At 32.8% G+C, this 24,067-nt stretch overlaps 2 protein-coding genes and 1 pseudogene across 2 annotated transcripts; 2 read left to right on the forward strand and 1 right to left on the reverse strand.

Annotated features, from left to right (window-relative positions):
* Positions 1 to 16,183: 16,183 nt before the first annotated feature.
* Positions 16,184 to 17,045, forward strand: LOC120160810. The gene is made up of 2 exons (XM_039171143.1): positions 16,184 to 16,581; positions 16,665 to 17,045. The coding sequence occupies exons 1-2, from the start codon at positions 16,186 to 16,188 to the stop codon at positions 17,043 to 17,045; spliced, it is 777 nt and encodes a 258-aa protein (XP_039027074.1). The 5' UTR covers positions 16,184 to 16,185.
* A 961-nt stretch (positions 17,046 to 18,006) lies between these two features.
* On the forward strand, positions 18,007 to 20,082 carry LOC120160877 (RNA-binding protein 1-like). The gene is made up of 2 exons (XM_039171201.1): positions 18,007 to 18,636; positions 18,811 to 20,082. The coding sequence occupies exons 1-2, from the start codon at positions 18,415 to 18,417 to the stop codon at positions 19,795 to 19,797; spliced, it is 1,209 nt and encodes a 402-aa protein (XP_039027132.1). The 5' UTR covers positions 18,007 to 18,414; the 3' UTR covers positions 19,798 to 20,082.
* Positions 20,083 to 22,100: 2,018 nt separating this feature from the next.
* Positions 22,101 to 24,067, reverse strand: LOC120160812 (annotated as a pseudogene).

Genomic DNA, 24,067 nt, shown 5'->3' on the forward strand with positions numbered 1-24,067 from the left:
ATGTCCGATTGGATTAGTAGAATCAATTGAATAAAAATCAATAGTTAACCGCTTCAAAACATAACATGAATACCTCAACACTGTTAAGAAAAATTATATGGGTCTAACCTGAAAATTGAGCAGCATGTGAAACTATATGTTCATTGAAACCTCTCGGCTTATTGGTATGCGATGTCTTTAAACCTTTCCAAAAGAAATAATATAACTTTCGAACTATTTTTCACTCGACCCTCAAATTAAGAGAAAAAAAAGTTCAATGTGGTTTTTTTACCAACGGGTTTTTCATTGATCGTTACGATACTGATATAACAGTTCATGATGCTAATACAATGATATATTGAATTTTAGGTACTGTGATGGTGTTGACAAAATAATATCGCTTTAGCGTAACTATTGATGCCCAAAATGACGTTTTACACACTGAATTTTTGGGTATATTGATTTAGCCACTAAATTTTTAAATAGTTCACTTTCTAGCACTAAACTTTTCTATTGCCATTGGTAGCCAATCGTCGCTCGTCACCGTTCACTATTCGCAACAAGACCAATATCAAAATGTTCACATTTACTCATCTTTCTTCTCATCATATTGGTTTTCCATGACATCTACTCAAAATCGACAAAAAATCATTTAAAGGCTCGACATGATAATACTTTGATCTCCTCCAATTGTCTTATGATGATACTAGTTCTGAGGATGTTGCTCATCTTTTTGAAATAATGCATCTCATCGTTTGAATTTTCAAAAAAAAAAACACCTTAAATTCCCAAACCTGTGAGAAAGCCTTTAAATCCCTAAAATAATAGATTTTTTTTGTTTAATGTGATTGATTTTGTGAGGGTTTTGTGGAAAACTAATCCTAGTAGAAGAAAGAAGAGTGAAATACAAATATTTTGATATTGATCTTATCGCGAAAGATGAATGGAAACCGATGGTGATTCATTACTAGCGATGGTCGAAAAAGTATAGTCTAAAAAGTAAATTGTTGAAAAGTTTAGTGTCAAAATCGATATACTCCTAAAATCTAGTGCATAAAATGAAATCATTTTAGGCATCAATAGTCGTACCAAAATAATGTTATTTTGTTTATGTGATCACGCCGTTTAGATTTTAACCGTATGATAGTATGAATGAAATTAAAATTAAAAGTTAATGTTATAATTGAAGTAATTGAAAGTTCGATGATATAAATAATCTAACGTCTAAAGTTAAGTAGTATATTACATAATTTATCCTAATTAAAATAACCAAAACCGATATACGTTGGAGATCTACTTTCCATTCAGTTTGCTTCATGTTACCAACCACACCCACAAATTCCACTTTAACCACTACCTAAATGTAATAGCTCTTCATTAAGGGTCATTTTTGGAATAATGATTTTACAAACTTAAATTTATCCCACTTAAAATAAATTATTATTATTTTATTAGTCAAATTTAATTGTAAAAAAATCTTTTAGAATCCGCTCGATTGGAATAAAATATTTTATATTCAACAAATTATTTTTATTGAATTTAAAAAACAAAAGTAGTTAGACATAACTTGTTTATTTAGGGTTTGTTCTTTTTTTTTTCTATTTTTATATAATTGTTGTTAATTTTTCTTCTTCTTTTTCACTAATCTTGGTACTAATTGTCGATGGTCGGTATTTATTATTTGCTTTATTATAACATATCTTTTTTTATTTTTAATAATTCTACCTACACTTTTATTTGCATATATGGCACGTGTTAAGTTGTTTAACAGTTGTTTTCGTTTATTTTTTTCAGGGTTATTTGTTATCATGATGATCTTCCCTGATTTGGACCCTTGAATTGAATTTGGATATGCGATATGTGTTCGTAGATAATATTTTCACATGCTCGATTCTGATTTGTGGTATGTCGGTGGTCTTTCAATAGATTTATTTCTTTTTGTGGTTCGTTTGCTGATGCAATCAGATCTATTCTTATTTATCTCTTGTTCGAGTTTATTTGATTAGGTTTTTAAATATCTTTCTTATATGGTTCTTGTGTGATCTTAAGTAGCTAGTTTTTTTGTGTTTAGGAAAAAAATTATTTTATGTTTAGTTTAGAGTTGTGGTTCTAAACCTTTATTGTAATTTGAAATTTTTTTATTTTTAATAAAATTAGTATATTCTTAAAAAAATAGTTTAAGGTATTCACATAAAATTTTTTCAAGCAATTTTCATTTATACTTTTTTTTATTCTTCGTGATTAAGGTAAAGGCATGTGTTTGTTTTCACTGTTCCACCTCTTCAAACATCTTATGTCTGCGCCGCGTAGACCACGCGCAGACATTAGGCTTTGCATACCGTTTGTTTTTTTAGAAGACAGAAGTTCTTCTAACGTCTGCACGAGCTCTTCTTGGTGCAAACTTGATTTTATGTCTTCAAATGTCTTCAAACCTCTTCAAGAACAATTATAAAATATGGTTATTTATTAAAATAATTTTAAATAATTTAATAAGGTTATTTATTTTAAAATAAATTATTATAAAATAAATTATTATAAAATAAATTATTATAAAATAAATTATTATAAAATATGGATTGATTTATTTTAAAATAATTTATTAGTATAGATTGATTTATTTTAAAATATAGATTGATTTATTTTAAATAATTTATTAGTATGGATTGATTTATTTTAAAATATGGATTGATTTATTTTAAATAATTTATTAGTATGGATTGATTTATTTTAAAATATGGATTGATTTATTTTAAATAATTTATTATTGTAGTTGTATGGATTATTTAAATTTCAGTATTGTAAAACTAAAATTATTTAAATCTCAGTATTGCAAAACTCTTTTAAGTTTAAAAAATCAGTTTATTTATATTTCAGTTCATTTTATCAGTCTGCAGACGTTAAAAAACAAACACTTTCTTCTTGCAGATTGCAGACTTTTGGTCCACCTTTTCTGTTGCAGATGCCTGCAGATGTGGTCCGCAGACTACAGACCATTTACCTCTGCAAAAATAAACACCACCCTAATCTTCTCAATGACCCACCATTTCTCTCTTAAGAAAAGCTTGAAAAAAATGACCCCCGCTACCTTTAAACTAGGGATAATTTTAAAATTTTAATAATATATTATTTAACTTTATTTTAAAATCACTTATGTTTATTAAATAAAGTAATACAAAATTTAATATTCCTTAAATAAAATATTGTATTCAAGGTTTTCATATGAAAAATATTGTTTTAAAATAATTTTATCATTTTTTAAAAATTTAGTTTAATTCGACTTTTACAAATTTATGTTGTTTTCTTTAGAAGATTAGAATTCTAAGAGTTATATTTACAAGATGTGTACATTATTAATTAATCAAAAAAATTCTAAACAAATACTATTAAATAATAACAATATAATCATGAACTTATATAACTATTGAATATAAAACTTTTGAAATGGTAATTTTTTTTCTTACTTTATCTTAAGAAAAGTATCCAATTGTTCTTCCAAAAATCTTTAATTTGTTTACACAAGACCCTACATTTAAATACCCTTCCCCTTCTCTTCGGCTAAACTCACGATATAATGCACGAAAAATAAATAATTCACGAAATAACGTTCTCGCAAGATTATTTGCTTAAATAGGGCGAAATCAACAGTGTGGCCGTAGGTCGCCATGCCTTTCGGGCGACCTACGACGTGGCTTCCGACGTGGCTTCCGATGAGGGTCGTGTGCATGGGAATGATCGTGTGCATGGGACATGCACAACCCAACCATAGGTCGCCATGCACTCCCAGTGACCTCTTAGGTCGCCATGCACGCCCGACGACATCCCCTGCTGCATGCTCGCCTGCTCGCGACCTTGTCTTTGGCCCCTACTCCACGTTGCATGGTCGCCTGCTCGCTGCATTATTGCTCGCCTGCTCCCGCTGCTCGCTGCATTATTGCAGCATAATTTTCGCTGCATCATGCAGCAATTATTGCTGCAATCCACGAGAATCAACGGCTCATGATTCTTCAATTATTGGTGCATGGCAGCCGACCCTTTAATATATAGGGGGTATGATATGGGGTTAAGGAAGCATAAGAAAGTAAAGGAGAAGAGTGTCGAGAGAAAGGAAAGGAAGAAGAGGAAGAAGAAGAAAGGGAGTCCGGCAAGCAAACATCGAGGTAAATTTTCATTTTATTTAATTTATATTAGTTTATTATTTTAAATTATTAGTTTGTTAGTTTAGGGTTAGGGTTAGTTTAGGGTTAGGGTAAAAAATTTACTTAATTATTTAGTTAGTTAGTTAGTAGTTAGTTATATATAAAAATATGTAATTAGTTTGTGTTAGTTAAATAGTTAAGTTGCCATATGATTTGTTGAATTTATTTTATATAAAAAATTTAGTTAATTAGTTTTTTAGTAGTGAATTATAATTAAAAAATATTTTATTAGTTTAAGTTATATTAAAGAATAGTTTATTAGTTGAAGTTATATTAAAGAATAGTTTATTAGTTGTTTAAAGAAAATTCACGTTTAAGTTATATTTTAAAAAGTTTAGTTTGTTACTTTATAAGTTTATTATATTATAAGTTATTATATTAATTTTTTTTGGGTTGTAAATTAGTTAGTTAGTTAGTTACTTAACACTAGATTATATTAAATGATTTTTTAAATGTTGTTGTTTAATTTTTTTTACAGATTCATTCCAATGGCTGACCAAATTCTACTGTTGAGACTTGACAATGAACATATTTCAAGTCATTTGGGAATAATGGTGAAAAAATATTTGTTTAATGAATTATAATTAATAAATATTTGAATATTATTTTATGGTGATTGTGATAAATGTTTTGCATTATTTAATTATAGGAGGACGAGCAGCGAGTTCTTCGTCTTCGGCTACATAAAGTGCCCAAGCCACACAGATTGATAGAAGAAAACTTGCAGGAGGCTGGATTTTGGTATGTAACATTTGTGCGAGATTACAAGTTGGTCCCATGTTTGATCAGTGCCTTGATTGAGCGTTGGAGATCAGAAACGCACACGTTTCATTTGTCGTGTGGCGAATGTACGATAACTCTGGAGGATGTGGCATTGCAACTCGGGGTCCAAACAAATGGGATGCCAGTGGTAATGTCACATGAGTTTAATAATGTGACACAACTTTGTAGCTTGTTTCTTGGGAAAACGCCCGTACCACCAGAGTGTAAAGGGTGGCGTGTGAGGTTGTCATGGTTGAAGAATGAATTTCAGCTTCAACCAAATAGTACAGAGCACGAAATTATATATGCAACACGAGCATATATATTACAGTTGATTGGGGGTATTTTAATGCCGGATAAATCCGGTAGTTATGTTCACACTCAATATCTTCTTTTTTTAAGAAATTTTGAGAATAGTAGGCAATATAGCTGGGGATCGGCGATATTGGCGTTCTTGTATCGTGAGATGTGCAAGGCGTCATTAGTCGTGAATGATAATAATACAGCAGAAATCGGTGGATGTCTATTGCTGCTATAGTCATGGGCTTGGCATAGACTTCCGTTTCTGACACCGATTAGTCGGATTGCGGTTGACTTTCTGCTTGCCGGAAGGTAATATGAATTCTCTATTTTAATATAAAATATTAATTATAAAATAAAAATGACCATATTTTTGTTTTGATTGATATACAGATGGAGGCATAAAATTGAAAGCACGGGGTTGGTGCACAACAACATTAAAGAGTTCAGGCTGAAGATCGACATTAAGGCAAAAAATGAGGTATGTATAGTCTGTTATTTTTAATTATTATTTAAATTAACTATATTATTTGATTTAAATAAATTTTATTGTTTTTGTAATTTTACAGTTTAATTGGAGACCATACATGAATGAAGAAATACTTGCGTTGATACCGCACGATATTTTAGATGGGTTTCAATATTGGTGTGCTGTTACACCATTGATCAATTTTGCGTTTGTTGAGATCCAATTTGGGGATAGAGTGTTGAGGCAATTCCACTTCCACCAACCTATTCCGCGGAGTCCATGGGATCATGACCTCCTCCAAATCTTAGATGGTCGTCGTCAGGTGAATTGGGTTGAGACGCATGACCAGCTGCACAGATTTGATGGTCGACGTAAAGAAAATGTTAATTGGGTTGAGAAGCATGCAACCTACATTAATGCTTGGAACAATAGGGCTTCATTCATGGCAACTCTTGACGACATTCAAGACGGCGACTTTAATTTTGAGACTTCGGCTTACCTTGCTTATTTTTTGGATAATGGAAAGCCATTCTTGACAACAATTGTAGAGAGGCGACAATTTTTGAGGTTTAAGAAAAGATTTAGTAAAGCTGAATACTCTCTACCAAGTGGGAGTGGGAGTTCATCTCAACAACCTAAAGCGGAAATGACCGATGTGGATAATAGCGCACCACAACCGTTCGGCGATGCATACATACCAGAGTTTGTGCAGCCTGATGCATCCATCTACTCTCCCATGTTTTCGTCGACGTATGACTTTGAACACATGTCAGTTCAAATGCCCCCAACGAATGAGGAGGATGGGTACCATACTCCTGAGCAATCGCAACAGCCACAACGCATCAGACGTCCGCCCCAACATTATCATTCAACAACACCCCGACATCGGCAACAATTGTAAACTAGTTTGTTATTTGTTACAAATTTAATATTGAAATTAGACTAGTTTTTTCAAACCTTAACAAATTCGACATATTTATAATAAATCATTACTATCAAATCATTACTAAATCATTACTATCAAATCATTAAAAATTAATAATAATTTAATTATTACTAATCATTACTAAATCATTACTATCAAATCATTAAATATTAATAACAATTTCATTATTACTAATCATTACTAAATCATTACTATCAAATCATTAAATATTAATAACAATTTCATTATTACTAATCATTATTAAATCATTACTATCAAATCATTAAAAATTAATAATAATTTCATTATTACTAATCATTACTAAATCATTACTATCAAATCATTAAAAATTAATAATAATTTCATTATTACTAAATCATTACTATCAAATCATTAAATATTAATAACAATTTCATTATTACTAATCATTACTAAATCATTACTATCAAATCATTAAATATTAATAACAATTTCATTATTACTAATCATTACTAAATCATTACTATCAAATCATTAAATATTAATAACAATTTCATTATTACTAATCATTATTAAATCATTACTATCAAATCATTAAAAATTAATAATAATTTCGTTATTACTAAATCATTACTATCAAATCATTAAAAATTAATAATAAATTCATTATTACTAATCATTACTATCAAATTATTAAACATTAATAATAATTTCATTATTACTGATCATTACTATCAAATCATTAAAAATTAATAATAATTTCATTATTACTGATCATTACTATCAAATCATTAAAAATTAATAATAATTTCATTATTACTAATCATTACTAAATCATTAATATCAAATCATTAAATATTAATAATAATTTCATTATTACTAATCATTACTATCAAATCATTAAATATTAATAATAATTTCATCATTACTAATCATTACTAAATCTTATAAATACATAGAAATTCATAGAAATACATATATCATTACTAATGATGAGGTCTATATCTTGGTAAATTATGACAATTGTTTTTTGAATGGCCTTCACCCCTACATAATCCGCATCTCTTTGCTTGACCTCTCTCTCTAGCATGGAAATCCATACTGGTATGAATTCGAGTGGACTCAGGTCGACCCTTCGGACTTCTGCGAAGCATTGGATTTGGTAGCCATTCATCATGATCTTTTTTGGGTCAATATGATTCATCCGGGATATGTCTGAATGCATAGCTGTAGACATTTAATATCCTACGTAGGTGGAAGCATTCATCAACATAAGTGTATGCGCTTACACCAGCATACATACATGCAGCGACTGCATGAGCACATGGATATTTCCATGCCTGAAAACGAACACAATCACACCATTTGTGTCGTAAATCAACTCTAAATGTTTGGTCTTCTCCTCCGACGTTACGGCGTATGCACGACACGACAAAAGTATGACCAACTCGGTCGAAATTATGAACAACCATTGATGTTGCCAATCGCTCATTTGCTTCCATTGATTCCACCACTGTAGGAGCCCAAGTTTGACCTCTATTTATGAGACTCTCAATTTCCTTACCTTTGTCCGACCAAACTTTAACCAATCTAAAGTACGTCTCTTTCACCACACTCGCTATTGGGAGATGGCGTGTACCTTTTAGTACCGAATTAATGGCCTCAGCAAGGTTTGTGGTCATATGTCCATATCTCCGACCTTCATCGTATGCTTGCGACCATTTTTCACGCGGTATTTTTGAAGCCCACTTCCAAACACGCTGATCATCGTAAAATACCTTCAAATTCTCCAATCTCTTGTCAAATTTTGGTCGACGTAGTTCGTATCTTGTTCCATAATATATTTTGTTAAACCGCAATTAAAAAAACCATGTAAAAAATGCACAAATATATTAAATAAAACTTACCCATGCTGACTATCTAGCTACAAATATATGCGTTATGAAACTGGTCGATACTATTCTTGCCAATATGACGGATACAAAATGTCGGATATGCATATGGAGGTATCCAACGACTTCCTGGTCGTTCAATTGCCGCCAAAATACTCGTTCCTCTATCGGATATCAAGCAAACTCCATCTTCACGAACGATATATTGACGTAGATTGGTCAGAAAGAAATCCCAAGCCTCTGTTGTCTCTCCCTCAACAATGGCGAATGCAATTGGGAAGATATTTCGCTTACCATCTTGAGCAACTGTCATCAAAAGTACATGCCTATATTGACCATATAGCCACGTACCATCTACTTGGATCATACGTTTGCAAAATGGAAATCCTTCAATACATGCCTTGAATGCCCAAAATAGTCTATGAAATATTTTTTTCCCTCGCAGAAGTTGACCTTCTTCGTCATATGCGGGCATGGTTTGAGACTTCACTATGGTTCCTGGGATAAATCGCTTCATTGCTTGTAGCAAATGTGGTAGCTCATTGTACGATGTATCCCAATCTCCATACGTCAGCTTCATTGCCTTCATATTCGCATTCCACACCTTGCCATATTTTACTTGATATCCAAATTGGCTTCGAATAGATGCAGCTAACACTGAACAAGATATCCTTGGATCCTTTTCAACAATCACCTTCACGTATTCACATATTACATCGGAGTCCAATAGTCGGTGGTCTTGTTCGATGGAGTTTCGCAAACATGTGTGCGGACCATTGTACCTCGTGATGACCCAAACATCGTGCCTTTGATTTTTCGACACTCTGATCTTCCACTTGCACTCTGGGCCATATTTTACACACTTCGCGTATAGGGTTTTCTGGTTAGACTCTGCAACATGGACATCAACATGGCATTTGATGAAGTACTCTTTAATCGCCAACGTAGCTTCATTTTTTTCCTCTGAATTGCACCCCAACTGAAAATTCACCAGAATTATCGAATGATTCAGTCATTTGGTATGGAGGTAAATGTGGCATGTCTGGGAATTCAGGTGCCCTCATCGCATCATAGTCTATCTCGTACATGTGAGGAGTAGCTTCATACGGTGCCGGAACTTCATCAATTGCACCTCCACCAAAAATATTTTCGTCGTCGCCCAAAATGGGTTCTTCGGTTTCTTCATCTTCGCTTGAATCATCGTGAATTTCTCCCCATCGATTTTCAACGTCAATATCAACAACCAATTTCGGTATATTTCTCGTCTCATACTCTGCTGTTGCAGATGTCCCCCCGACTTCATTTACACTTTCCAATAGTGCCATAAAACTATTTGGGAACCTGTATGTCGGCTCCTCAAACAGACTATATAAAGCCATTTCAGATGGATTTTGAGCAACACCTCTTGATGACCCAGGAACATCACATATGTTACGCACATCAACAAATAACTCAATAACTGCTATATTGGTTGACTCATGTAATCCAACCATTATTCCAATATCATCATCTTCTTCAAGTGGAACTGCAGCATATCTGATTGGGTTGGGGCATATCATAAACCTATACCTCAAACCATCAACTGCAACTCGAATTTTTCTTTCTATCTTATGCTTCATTTCTATAAATGTGATGTCTTTTTTTAACATCATATTTATTGGTTTTTCAGTCTGAAAAATTACCCCGACCTCATTTTTCATAATCTGTCCATTATAATGGACAATCGTGAAAAAGTTGTTGCTCATTTTCTCTACAAATAAAAAAATAAATTAATTTAGATTAAAATATTAGATAAGATAATTTCATAAAACATTAATTCATTAAATATAATATAATATACTATTATATTAATGATCAAATAAAATTTGTTATTTAACTTGATTAATTGATTGATTACTAATATTATTAATAATGATTTAATAATTATTATTAATCTATTGATTTGATATTTAATGATTTAATAATAATATGATTGGGTCATAATTACTAATAATTATTTATTATAAATATTTAATGATTTAGATTTGATACTAATCATTTAGTAATTATTACTAATAATCATGATTACTTTGATAATATTTTTTATTTTTTAAAAATATCAAACAAATTTGTTAGGCAAAATATCGTGATAATGCGTTGGCCGGATTATTTCATTCAATTAATTTTTACTCCTTACTAATTTACACATACAATATAAATAAAACAAAATATTTTTTTAAAACAACACTAAATATTTTTAAACACAATATTTTTTTAAACAAAAATTATCTCACACAAATTAGTTTATATAATCTAATATAAACTTACTATCTAACTAATTTACACATACACAACAACAAAAAATGGACAACAAAAAATAATAAATTACTCACGTATTTATGCCTTCCTCCTTTCATTTCTTTTCCTTCTTTGTTTCTTTATTCGAATCAATTTCAACATGGGCAAATGTTGTGGAATAATGCCCTGTATGTGTAAACTGTTTAATTTATTTAAACAACAATAGCTCCCACAAATTAATTTTATATAGTCTAATATATTGTAATATAACTTAAACTAATAAGCTATTTCTTTATTATAATATAACTTAGTTAAAATAACACACTAATTAATTTTTTTATAATATAACTTCAACTTCAATGAACAATCTAATATATGTTTAAAGACACTAACAAATTAATTAATATTTTTTTATATTTAATAACTTAAACTAATAAACTAATCAACTAATTTTTTATATAATATAATATATAACTTAAACTAACAAACTAATAATTTATACTAACAAACTAATTAACTAGATTTTAGTTTTACCCTAAACCCTAAACTAACAAACTAATAATTTCATATAATAAACTAAATTAAACAATAAAAAATCACCTCACAAACTATGTTTGATCCTTTATCTTATTTTCTTCTTCTTCCTTTTCTTTCTCTCGGCAAAGTTTATATGTGCTTATGCTTATGCTCCTGGTTCTGCTTCTGCTTCTACCCTAAACCCCATATCATTTATATAAAGCAAAAAATCGTTGTACAGAGTCATTAAAATTTGACCATTGAATAAAATAATATTAGGATTGAATCGTATAACTATTGAGCATTGAAAGTCTTCAATTGAACATCAATATTTGCTGCATTTAACAGCTAAATTAACGCTGCAATCATACAGCTATGGATGCAACGCATGCAGCTACGGATGCAGGAATCTCCCAGCTAGCTATGGATGCAACGCATGCATGAGTGATAGGGTTAAAGCTTGGTCGCGATGCAGGAATCTCCCAGCTATGGATGCATGATGATGCAGACCTACCATGTCGACCTACCATGTCGCCGGGACTCCATGGCGACCTACCATGTCGCCGGGACTCCATGGCGACCTACCATGTCGTCGGCCATGGCAACCTACGATAGAACCAATCCTTGGTCGCCCCAAGTGCCCCATGCATGAACCGATCCTTGTTCATCCTTGGTGCATGGCCCATGCAGAGGTTTGCCGAGATCAGACCACGTGAACAAAGCGCAGCGCGACCTATCCCATGCCTCGTGCATGGCCTATGCATAGCACCAAAGCAGCATCAACGGGTAACAGCGGGCAAAGAACCAAAGCAGAGGGCAAAGAATGTTGGACGCCGGGCATGCATGGCGACCTTATAGGACGCCGGGCGTGCATGGCGACCTTATAGGACGCCGGGCGTGCATGGCGACCTATAAGGACGCCGGGCGTGCATGGCGACCTATAAGGACGCCGGGCGTGCATGGCGACTTATGTTGTCACTGTAGAATTTACCCCATTCGAGCAATTAATCTGGTCAGTGCATCATCTCGTAAAATATTTTTTTTGAATGCATTATGTCGTGAGTTTTGCCCTTCTCTTCTATCCTTCCCTTTTCCCCTCTTCTCTTACTTTCTAGTATCAACTTAAAACTAGGGTTCTTTCTTAATTTCTACTCTCATTTTGTTTTTTTTTTCTTTTATATTTGGTTGAGTCTAATTAACCCAATGTTCTTAACTGAAGAAGCTGCTCAATTCCATTATCCGGTTCACGAAACCAATTTTACACCCGAAGAACTTCAAGAGTTATTATTATTTTTCGAATCCGAAGAACCAGTTAGTTCAAACTCCGGTTCGAAAAGTTCGAGTCGGGTGATATATACACCGGATGAGAGAAAACAAAGGCGTAAGATATCAAACCGGGAGTCAGCCATGCGGTGTCGTTGGAGAAAAAAAGGCACTTAGAGAACCTCACGGACCAAGTGAACCGGTTGAACATAGAGAACCGACAGCTTAAAAACCAGCTAAGTTTAGTTATTAATCAGTATCACGTCGTATGGCTAGAAAATGAACGGTTTAGATCTGAACTCCATGCTCTTTGGGCGAACCTATTGGATCTATACTGGTTTTTAGCCGCCATGCAATGCAATCACGTTAACAGCCGACAATCTTATCAAGTTTTAACTTCAACTAAATCCACGAATTAAGCCGTAATTAAATGCATTAAACTATGGACTTCATGAAGATGAAAATTAGAGCTTAATTTATCTCTCTTTCTGTTCTATACATATATATATTAGACAACATTGGTCAAAAAAGATGATGGTTTCGATAAACTCCACGTTTATTGTCTTGTAAAAAAAGGTAGTTTTTTTTATTATCTTTTTAGCCGCTAGCTTTTGCATGTTTCTAGCTAGTTAGGGTTAAAAGAGAAAAAGGAATTTTGTGTATGTGTCTTGGTAGTTTGTGTAGTTGGTTTCGTATTGCATATGTATATAATTTAAATCATGTTAGAATTGAGGTTATGATCTTTTATATTGAATAATTAATTAGCATATTTGTATTTTAGTCATCAAATTCTTTTTTATTTCTCAATTAACTATAGAAAAACACTCATTTATATCATGTATAATAAAAAAATATTTTATCAGCCGTGTTTTTTATATGGCATATCATATCTAACAAGTTCGAATTGTTAAATTATAAAATAAATAATGTGTTAACTCATCTGTGTTTTTAATGGGTTAAATTTTTTAAAAATATATCTTCAAAATTGCGGAGAATGAATTGGGAAGGTTCTTACCTGAGTTGATTCGCTACTGTGAACGATGGAGAGGTATTTCGAAAACAACTGAAGCTTTTTCTCCTTCAAGTTTCGCAACGGTGACTACGACAATAAACACTTTCCAAACGTGAATATTGTTACTAAAAGTAACTGCCAAGTTGAACAGGAGAAAAAGTTTATTAGTTTGTCAATACTGTGATAAAAGTTTTTTACTTTGCTAAAATAACATAGGTTTTGGGTCGGTGTTCTTCCTGTTCAACTTGGCAGTTACTTTTAGTAACAATATTCACGTTTGGAAAGTGTTTAACATATTGAATTACGACTGTATGAGTATGAAATATAATCTTTCGATATGCATAACAGCAATAAAAATACTTATGTTAATCATATATATATATATATATATATATATCCAATTTATTGTTTTTTTTGAGTTGAGTATCAAATACCTCGCTTCGGCTCGTTAAAAATTCAAGTCGAGTTCATTCAATTTGAGAGTTGACTGAGCTTTGACTGAATTGATATCGAATAACTCACAATCTATCTCATTTAATTTACATCCCTATTCGAGACAATCACTTAAACAATAGATAATATTAGGGATGAGCAAAACTCGACTTGACTTGAAAAATCAGTTTTTTTCGACTACACTTGATTAAAAAAACTTGACTTGAAATGACTTTGAGTTGTAATTTCATAAAGTCGAATCGAGCCGAAAAAATTTCAAATTCAAGTCGAGTTATAAAATACAACTCAAATAACTCAATTTTTTTTTATATAATTAGTGGATTGTTTTTCAAGATCGAGTTGTGTACCTCGACTCTATATGATATATATGATATATATATATATCACATATAAAAAAATATGAAAAAAAATATATGTATTGTATATAGTTATAAAAAATCATTTAAATCGGAATCAAATAATATCATAATATTATAAATATTTATATTGAAATTTAAACATAGATTCAAAAACTCGATTCGACTTAACTCAACTCGAATTTTATAAATTGGAGTCGACTTTAAAATATTTCAAATCAAATTTAAATTATAAAATAAGACTCGTTAACTTGAATAACTCAAAATTATTTTACTCGACTCGACTTTATTCGATCGAAGGATAATTCCTAAATAATATAAGCAAAAGGTTGAAGAAGATGCTTAAGCCGAAAGATAAGAAAGGTTGCCTCTTCATTATTGTGATTGAAGTAGGCAAAGGTCCCTCCAATGATGGTTTCTTCTCAAACCCCACATATTATAATATTAGCCTAAGGCGAAACCAACGTACATTTTAATCTTATATTAATTAATTTTATTCAAATTTATCTGGGGTGGTTTTTCATAAAAGATTTATTTTTAAAACATTTTTTGATATTAATATTTTTCTAATAAAAGTATCATATCATATTGTCAAGATGTTTCAACCAATTACATAACGGTAATATTTTGTGAAGCACTCTTTGAATGAGTATAAAACCCTCAACAATCTAAAAACTATTCACCAGAGCTTGAATCGCCCAAACAATAAATACTATTTTACATGATAAAAAATAATATTATTCTTTTTAAAGATTTTAAGTTTGAGTAATTATTAAAAATAATGTCATTTTTCTAAAGATTTTAGGTTTTAAGCAATTATTCTTTCTAAAAATTTTGAACAAATACTATTTTATATTCTCCTTTAAATTATTAATATATATATATATATAAATAAAGATAATTGCTAAATCGTTAGTTCTACGTTATAACATTTCTTCTATGGTAATAGTTCATACAAACTAAAATAACAAGTTTTTTTTTTATAACAAAGATTTCCACAAAATTAGTGAGTAGATCGATCTAGCATATTAGCCATGTCTGAATTAAGGAAGTTATAAGCTTACTAAGGGGGGCTGAGTGAGTGTGGGAAAAAAATAAAAACTTTAGTATAATCATTTTTATTTATTCAGAATTTTTTTAATCTATAAATAATGTTTATATATCATGCAGATACAACTATTCTAATTTAAATTTTTTGAAAAGAATAACTCTTATTTTACAATTGAAATCACTAAATAAATTCTAATTTTAATAATTCTAAAATTGTTTAAAATTTAAAATATAATTGAATTAAAAGGTGGGGGGACAAGGCATGTCACACCATCAATGTAGTCCTGTTATTATAAAAAAAATTAATATTTGAATTTAATTTATTTAATTTACATAATTAATATTTTTTTTGAAAAATGACATCGATTAGATTGAAAATTCATAATGTGACATCTTTCCTATTTTCAGACTTGAAATTTAAAATTAAACTTCACGTAATTACTCTTAAAATTTAAAAGAAAAATGATGAAAACAGTGGAACAGAAGATGAAAATAGACTAAAAGATTATGATGGAAGCAGGCAAAAAATCTTTGGAACACTGTGGATGGTACCTTAGAAATTAAAGCAATATAGCCTTGAGTTTTGTCTTTTGACAATTGTTTTTCTCCCACATCTCCTTAAAAACCCAATCTCCTTTGTGTTTCTGGTAGTGTTCAGTCCCAAACTGACAAGTATATCTCGTCTTCTCCGTTTAGTCAACAACCTTCAACTTTAAAACCATAATTCAGATCCTTCAGCTCAACAACACTGTTCTAATGGCGACTACTCAATCATCCAAGCCAGCAGCAATGCAACTCGGTGAACTCCTCAAACAACAACAAGAACCTTTCGTATTAGAGATTTACCTTTCGGAAAAAGGGTGTTTGAGGAAGAAGTTATCATCGGGATCACCCAAGTTTTGCTGCCATGGCAGTTCAGGCAAGTTTTTGAAGATGAACAACAAGGGTATTCCGATTTTCCCTAAAGTATTTAAACTTGTGACATGTAACAAGCTCTTTGCAATCAAAGGGTTGAAGAACAAGAATTCTGATGATGAAAATGGAAAGGTTAGTGCCACTGCAGAGCCGGATAGATTTTCCACCGCTAGCAGCACAACTGTGTATAATTCATGCACAGATAGTGACATAGATGAACCATCGATGATGAAGAAGGTAAAAAAAAGCTTTATAGTTTTATGTTTTATGTGTTACATACAGCAAGAGATTCAAAATTTTGCTACTTATAAAGCTAACAGGCTGCTGCAGATTCCAAGTTTCAATGGAGTTCAAGGCAAAAAAGCCTGTTCTTGAGTGAGCTGATAATGGAGGAATCGATTCTGTCAGCTTCTCTTTGGAATTTACTTCTTCAAGCCACACCAGACAAACCAAGTTGTGTAAGAGAATTACAGGAGGCTGGTGGGTCTAATTCTTTGCCATTTTCGATATCGAAAAGGGTTTTGCAGAAAGCAAAGAGGCTCAAGGAAGACGAAAGGAAAGAGTGTTTAGGGCGTTCAACCCAGGAATGGAACGATTATGAACACCAGAAAAAGGAAGTAGGGCTTGTACTTGGAAACTCCATTGAAGATGAGATTGTAGCTGAAGTTGTAATGGACATGATGTTCAGGTTCCACGGCTAAGATGTGATTTGCTTGTTTCGATCATACATGTCCATTGTTCCTGTCTTAAGTTCAGGTTGATTTCCGTGATAGTAAAGTAGCTAAAAATGTAGAGAATTTGATCCATAATCCTTTTTTGTCAAGTGGAAGATGGCAAGAAATTTATGGTCTCTTTGGGTTTAGCTGGGTATGCAATATACCAATTTAAAAGGAAATTTAGAAATAAAATAGGGTAGAAGTTTCTTGTTAGATAAATTTAGGGAGTAATACTCATTTCAAATAAAAAATTTAAATTATCACTCAAATAATATATTTTTCGGTTACATAGGACGAAAGCACATTCAATTGACTACGTCTCTCCGCAAGCGTTTCTTGTTGGTAGCGCCTTTATCTTATATGATAAGGTGTGCCAAAGCATTACTTCTTGATTGACTTGAGGCATGGATTTCTAACCTATCTCTTATTTAAAATTTTATTTGTAAATTTTTATATTATTTTAATTCGTTTAGTTTCTTAATCAATTTATATTATTTAAATTATTTTGTAATAATTTAATTGTGTGATATTAATTTGATTGAACGTACTGATTTTTAATTTTTATTTTTATTTTTTTCGTATTTAAATGTACTTATTATTTTATAAATTTAATCTATTTAAAAATGTTTTTACAAAATTTATTTTTAAATCATTAATATCTACACTTTTATTTGTTAAATGCTCGAAAGAAATATAATTTTTTACATCAGATTTAAATTTAATTTTGAATAAATTTTCTTATAAAAATAAACACAAGACCTTTAAAAATATAATAAAAATAAATAAACAATGTGAAAAAGAAAAGGCAAGTTACATGGAAATATTTAAGTATTTACTTAAACAATTCTCAAAAGGCCCAATATGGCAGCAGATTGATTGCCCTTACCATTTCTTAGCCCAGAAATCTGTAATAATCCCCAATTTCCCAACCTCGTTTTTAACCCTGTTTTCTTCGAAAGAAATTTCACGCCTTTTCACCTGTTTGGGTACTCGTTACAAGCTTATGCTCTTTTTAGGGTTTTTTATGATTCTCGTGTAAACTGGGGGTTTTTTCAGGCTAATAGCTTTCAATTAGGGTTTCTTTGGTTTCACTCCAATTGGGAATTTCAGGTCTCTTCCACTCTTTATTTTTCAGTGGTTCAGTTTTATTTCTTGTGGTTTGGGGTTAGGGCTTCTACTGCTTTGTCTGCGATAAGGTTTTTTTCCCCTTGCGAAAAATAATGTAATTCACGTTATGTTGTAATTGGGCTTTTTTTATTTGTTATTTGTTTCAGTAGCTAGGGATTTGGGGACTTTTTTTATTTGTTATTTGTTTCAGTAGCTAGGGATTTGGGGACTAGGGTTTTAGCCGAGCATGGAATGTGATAAAGGCAAACTATTCGTTGGAGGCATATCTCGGGAGACAACTGAAGCTATTCTCAATGACCATTTCGGAAAATACGGCACTATATTGAGCTCAGTTGTAGCTAAAGACAGGAACACCAAAAGCCCTCGTGGTTTTGCCTTTGTTTTGTTCTCTGAATCTTCCTCAGCTGATAAAGCTCTTCAAGACACCCATGTTATTCTCGGGAGAACGGTCAGTTCAAAGCTCTTTTGTCTCACTAAGTCATTTCATACTCTATTTTCTTACTGTTAGAAATTGATGAATTGTACATGGAATGAAGTTTAAGGTTTTAAATTTGTTTGAGAAATGATAGCTTGCAGGTTTTTGTTGTTGTTTAATGTATGGTTTATGAATGAGTTTTTCTAGGTAGAAGTGAAAAAAGCTATACCCCGAAGCGAACAACACCAGAGCCAACAACAGCAGGAGCAACTACACCACTATCCAAATCAACAACAGAATAGTGGGTCCAGTACGAATGGTAGTGATGCTGCTGACAGTAACAATAGCTTTAGGACTAAGAAAATTTTCGTAGGGGGGCTATCTGCTACTTTGACTGAGGAAGAGTTTAAGAATTACTTTGAAAGATTTGGTAGAATAACAGACGTTGTTGTGATGCATGACAGCATGACTAACCGGCCTAGGGGATTTGGGTTTGTTACTTTTGACTCGGAGGAGTCGGTGGAGAATGTTATGCAGAAGAATTTCCACGAGGTGAATAATAGGCTTGTAGAAGTCAAGCGTGCAGTGCCAAAAGAGGGAAGTAATGGTCGTTACGGTAATCAAAACTTGAAGCCCGGTGCTGCATGGGGATCTCCTTATAATGGTTTTCAGGCTGTTGAGTTCACTTCAAATGGTTCTGGATACGGAATATTTCCTGGCTATGCTCCTCTTCATGCGCATAATCCGGTTGGGGATTATTTATATGGAACAGGTGTTTATGGCTCTGGGTACCCTATGGTAGGGTATGGTAGGATAGGTTATGGTGTCACTACAGCTACTCCTAGAGGCCCTTTATATGCCACCCCTGTAATGGTTGGACCTAGAGTTTACCCGCTGCCTTATGGCAATCCATCCATCTACCCTGCTTATATGAACGCCGGGGTTGGTCTCATGGGTACAGCTGCAGGTGGGTTCAATGGGATCATTGGAAATGTAAGTGATGGGAAATGGAATCAGGTTCCGGGTGGAAATGGTGATATGCCTGCAAACGATATTCAACCTCAGATTGAAGCAGTAAACAATGGTACTGATAGTTCTGGTCTAAAAGAGCATAGTGGTGGTGCTTCTGCTGAACAGGATCAGAAAATGGTTGATGGGAAACTTAAGCCTTCACATGTAGATGTTTCTAGATGATTAATTGACTCTGTTTAGGCTTCAAAGGGTTAGTAAATTCTTTAACTGACCAGCTTAGGGAAATTTAACCTTCAATGTTCAGTGCCCCTTGTAGGCACAATCTGTGTCATAAACATGCTGCATGTATCTTATTTAGTGTTATCATTTGTGGGTACAGAATTCAGCATTATGTAACATAATTGCATCTGGTTTCCACTTCCATTGTCCATTTCACGTCTCTGTCTGGTAATGTTAATAATGAAACAATGGCTTTTATATGATTCTGGGGTTTCTATTGGTATTGTTGGAGTTGCTTATGCAGAGAAATTCCAGGAGAAATTACACTTTATGGTAAGGACTTTTAGATTTTGCTGAAAAGGTTGATTATGCTGAGCAGTTACACTATGATCTTTGATTAGATTTGAATGCGTGGTTGATTATGATTACATTACTATATTTTGATAATTTTATGCATTTAATTGTTCCTTGGTTTCAAATTCTATCACTCACACAGGAGAGATTTGGTCGGTTTGATCTTATTGTTAAAACTATCTTAGTGAGAAAAAAGAGAGGATAAACTACTTTTTTGTCACTCAATTTTGTATGTGTTTCTGTTTTGGCCATCCAAGTTTTCTGTTTCATCTACAAAATTTTGAATTTCATTCACTGATTGCTCGATAAGTGTAACGGTAGCTTTTAATTTCTAAAATTTTCTTGGAACTTTAACCTTGTTTTTGGAATCCTTCAATTCCGTCGTTACTTATGGCGCAGGATTGCTTTCCCTCGCTACTTCTGGTGCAGATCTTTGACTCTTGGACTTTTCAGAGATGCCTTGTATTAAAAGAAAATTAGTATTTTGAGTAAAAATCCACTTTGTTATTCACCCTAACCTCGACCTAGAACATGAATATTTTTGGGTTACAAGAAATCGTTTGTTGTGGGAATGTGGTTTGTAAAACACCTTGGACAGGTTGTCTTTGCTGCAGATCTTTCGGTTTAAAAGATGTCCTAGTATGGTTGAGGGAGGAGCTAATGTCCCAGCTATAAATTGGTTGAGCCACCCTTCCTCTGCTCCTGGGCTATGACCCCACGACGGCTCTCGAATCAGACACCCCCATGTGCAGCTACCTAAGGTCGTTCTTTAATATAGATAATTTCAATGCACAGATAGATTAATAACCGAGGATAATACTAGAGGTATATCGAAATACATTGCTAATATGACACTTAGAAATACACCATTAAATAAATTATTTTTAATAAAATAATATTAAAAATTTTAAGGAGATTAATCTTTATAAAAGTTTAGTTTTAATTCTAATATAATTATGCTTAAATCGTTCATTTATTTATTATTAAAAAAATCATGATTAATGGACACTGGACGACATTGGGAGGGACAATGCCAATGGATGACGCAAAGACGGACAAAGGGGTGCAAGAAAGTTATAAAACATATCATTTCTTCCCAATGTCCTACTGTGTCCATTAATCATGATTTTTTAATAAATAAATAAATAATTTAAGTATAATTATTTCGATGTGCGACGTTTATTATTGACTCATCCAATAATCAAAATATATTTAAACAAAACCAGTTTGTAGTGTATAAACAACAATAAAATATTAGTTAAAACTAAAAAATTATGTTATTTTTATGCGTATTGTGTTATTTATACTTTTCTGTTTTTATATTTATTAAGGGTAAACTACACGGATGATTTTTATATTTTCGGTCCTTTCGATTTTGATCACCAGTTCGATTAAGAAATATATAAAAAAAATCTACATGTTTTCTTCTTCTTCTTATATATATATATAAGCGACCATCCGTGTAATTTACCCATTTATTAAACATTTGAAAAAAAATTGTCCAATTTCCCATTAGAGAATTTTGTAAGATCCAAACGTAATTAGTATGATGATTTTGGGCCATAAAGGGGTAGTTTCCTTACCAAAGACTTGCATATTTTCAACTTCCCTGAATTTGTACCATGCCCTACATATTTCTAATGTTATTTACATTAAAAATCATGACATAAATTACGAACAAATACAACATGAGAATCTACAACAACACTTTTAAATCAGATCGTGACTGAATGTTTCAACAACAATTTTTTTCTTCAAAAAGAATTTGATAAAAGCAAAAGGAAAAAAATGGGAAAAGCTTTATATATATACCGAGAAAGTATCATTATTTTCAAGTGTGTCTATAATGTCCAAATCCAGGCAATTCTTCCACGGTTTCACCACAATCTTCTTTACGTATTGAGCAGAATCAGATTCGGACTCGGCGAAAAGCGCCCTCAGCGATGTTGGCTGTGTTTTCCTACAAACTTCCTAATCTGTACTTTTAAAGGACCTGTTCTCCAATCAAGTCCAGACCAACCAGAAGAAACGATATCCCTTGAAATAGTAAGAAATAGAAACGGATACCCTGTGCTGATAGGAGGCTCCTTGCTGAAGCTGTTAGGAGGAGGAGTGCAAGAGCTAGCTCCTTCCTATATATCCTATTATGCATCTTTTTCTACCCTTTTCTTCTTGTTTGAGTTTTCAGTTCGTTGAGATTGGGTTCTGATCCCCCACGCTGATGTTTCGGTTGTTTCTCAACCAAGGAGATGAGATCACCCTCGGATGAATGACCGGATTTCTTCATAACGACCCACTCGTGCGCACTGCTGAGTTGGAAAATGCCAGAGATCGTAGCGTTAAATTTGGTCACTGACATTGTGTTCTCAAAAAGAAGGTATGGAACAATGAATGGGAAAGATTTTGGAGCTGGAAGGATGTTGAAGAATGACATTGTAGCAGGGATGTAGCAGACGACCCATGTCGGAAGCTCAGCCTCGGGAACGAACATGGTAATCGGGAGAATTATGCAGAAAAGAGTAAAGGAATAAAACGGCAGGATCAGTTTTCGGAGCAGAAAGAACAGAAAGATCATATTGAATTTCTTCCATACACTAATCTGTACCAATTGAATTACAACCAAACACAACACAGAAACACTTGGCTTAGTTACCTTAAAATGGGGTACGATCCGCTTGAGAAAATCTGGCAGACTTAAGATTACCAGCTTAACAAATTCATAATCTTTAACATAGCTACAACTCATGGCAGACTTAAGATTACCAGCTTTGTAACCATCTCTAATCACACGCTGTCGATACAAAATACGAGCACCTTGTTGTTGCCATTTATGAACCTCTTCTTTAATAAGCAACTGAGTGGTCGGATCATCGGAATCATCCAAAACTTGAATCAAAATTTTCGACTTGGGCCAGTCTAAGTTACACGCTGCAGCTATGGACTGCTGGTAAACCTGCAAAATCACAGATTTACCCCTTAACCAAATTCTAATTGACTCCCTGAGGCAAGCAATAATATCAGTAGTCGAGCACTTCCTATTCTGAAAAATTCTATGGTTTCGCTCTCTCCAAATCAAAGAAATGAACCCATTCCAAGTCAATTTCAGCACAAAGGATAGCAGAGACTTCCCCTTGAACCTGCAATCCAAACAAGTTATAAGTCCCAACTCATAGCATCTCTAGCCCGGTGACACAAACGAAGAATCGTTTCCCAATCCACCCTAGAAAAATCGCATTGGAAGAATAGGTGGTCACGGGATTCCAATTCCTTCCTGCAAAGAACACAGAATTCATCCACATGTAAGCCAAATTCAATGAGCCTACACTTGGTAGGCAGTCTGTCCAACACCGCCATCCAAGCTATGATCGAGTTCTTTGGAATGTGACCGGAATGTCACACAAGCCTTTCCCAAGGAACCTTTTTCCTTCCTTAATCTAACATCTCCCCAAATCTGCGGAACCGAAATAAGGGAGGGACCTAACAGCCCCTGAATGGAAGCAACCTTGTCCTTATAGCGCAACAAGCTCCTCTAAGTCCAGTTACACCCTTGAGTCCTCCCAACCTGCCAAAAGGACTCACTCTTAAGCACATACAAATAAACCCAAGCTATCCAAATCTACCCCTCATTCAAATTAGTGTAGTTAATGTAGTATTAAAATATTGAGGGTTAATTTTTGAAAATTAGGATCAAATTAAAATAAAGACTAAAAGTAAAGGCTAAATTTGCTATTATGCTACTTTTATTAACGCACAATTTTGTTTTAAAGGGGTTTTGTATGTAATTAATGGAATACACATGCAAAATGTAAAGACCTCACAAAAAACCTTCGTAACCTAATTGTAGGGAAAAAAATGCACATTGTCATTGTCAAACTTACAATCGATCAAAGCGCACAACCATATCAGACAATACAGACAT

This window comes from Hibiscus syriacus, unplaced genomic scaffold, assembly GCF_006381635.1.
Source record: "Hibiscus syriacus cultivar Baekdansim isolate YM2019G1 unplaced genomic scaffold, ASM638163v2 tig00111393_pilon, whole genome shotgun sequence".
In the NCBI taxonomy this organism is placed as follows: domain Eukaryota; kingdom Viridiplantae; phylum Streptophyta; class Magnoliopsida; order Malvales; family Malvaceae; genus Hibiscus; species Hibiscus syriacus.

Excerpts from the sequence above, each read along its gene's own strand:
- LOC120160810 (XM_039171143.1), top strand. The coding sequence starts at position 16,186 with ATGGCGACTACTCAATCATCCAAGCCAGCAGCAATGCAACTCGGTGAA. Across the intron at positions 16,582-16,664 it reads AACCATCGATGATGAAGAAG|GCTGCTGCAGATTCCAAGTT; the intron begins GTAAAAAAAAGC and ends TAAAGCTAACAG.
- LOC120160877 (XM_039171201.1), top strand. The coding sequence starts at position 18,415 with ATGGAATGTGATAAAGGCAAACTATTCGTTGGAGGCATATCTCGGGAG. Across the intron at positions 18,637-18,810 it reads ATGTTATTCTCGGGAGAACG|GTAGAAGTGAAAAAAGCTAT; the intron begins GTCAGTTCAAAG and ends GAGTTTTTCTAG.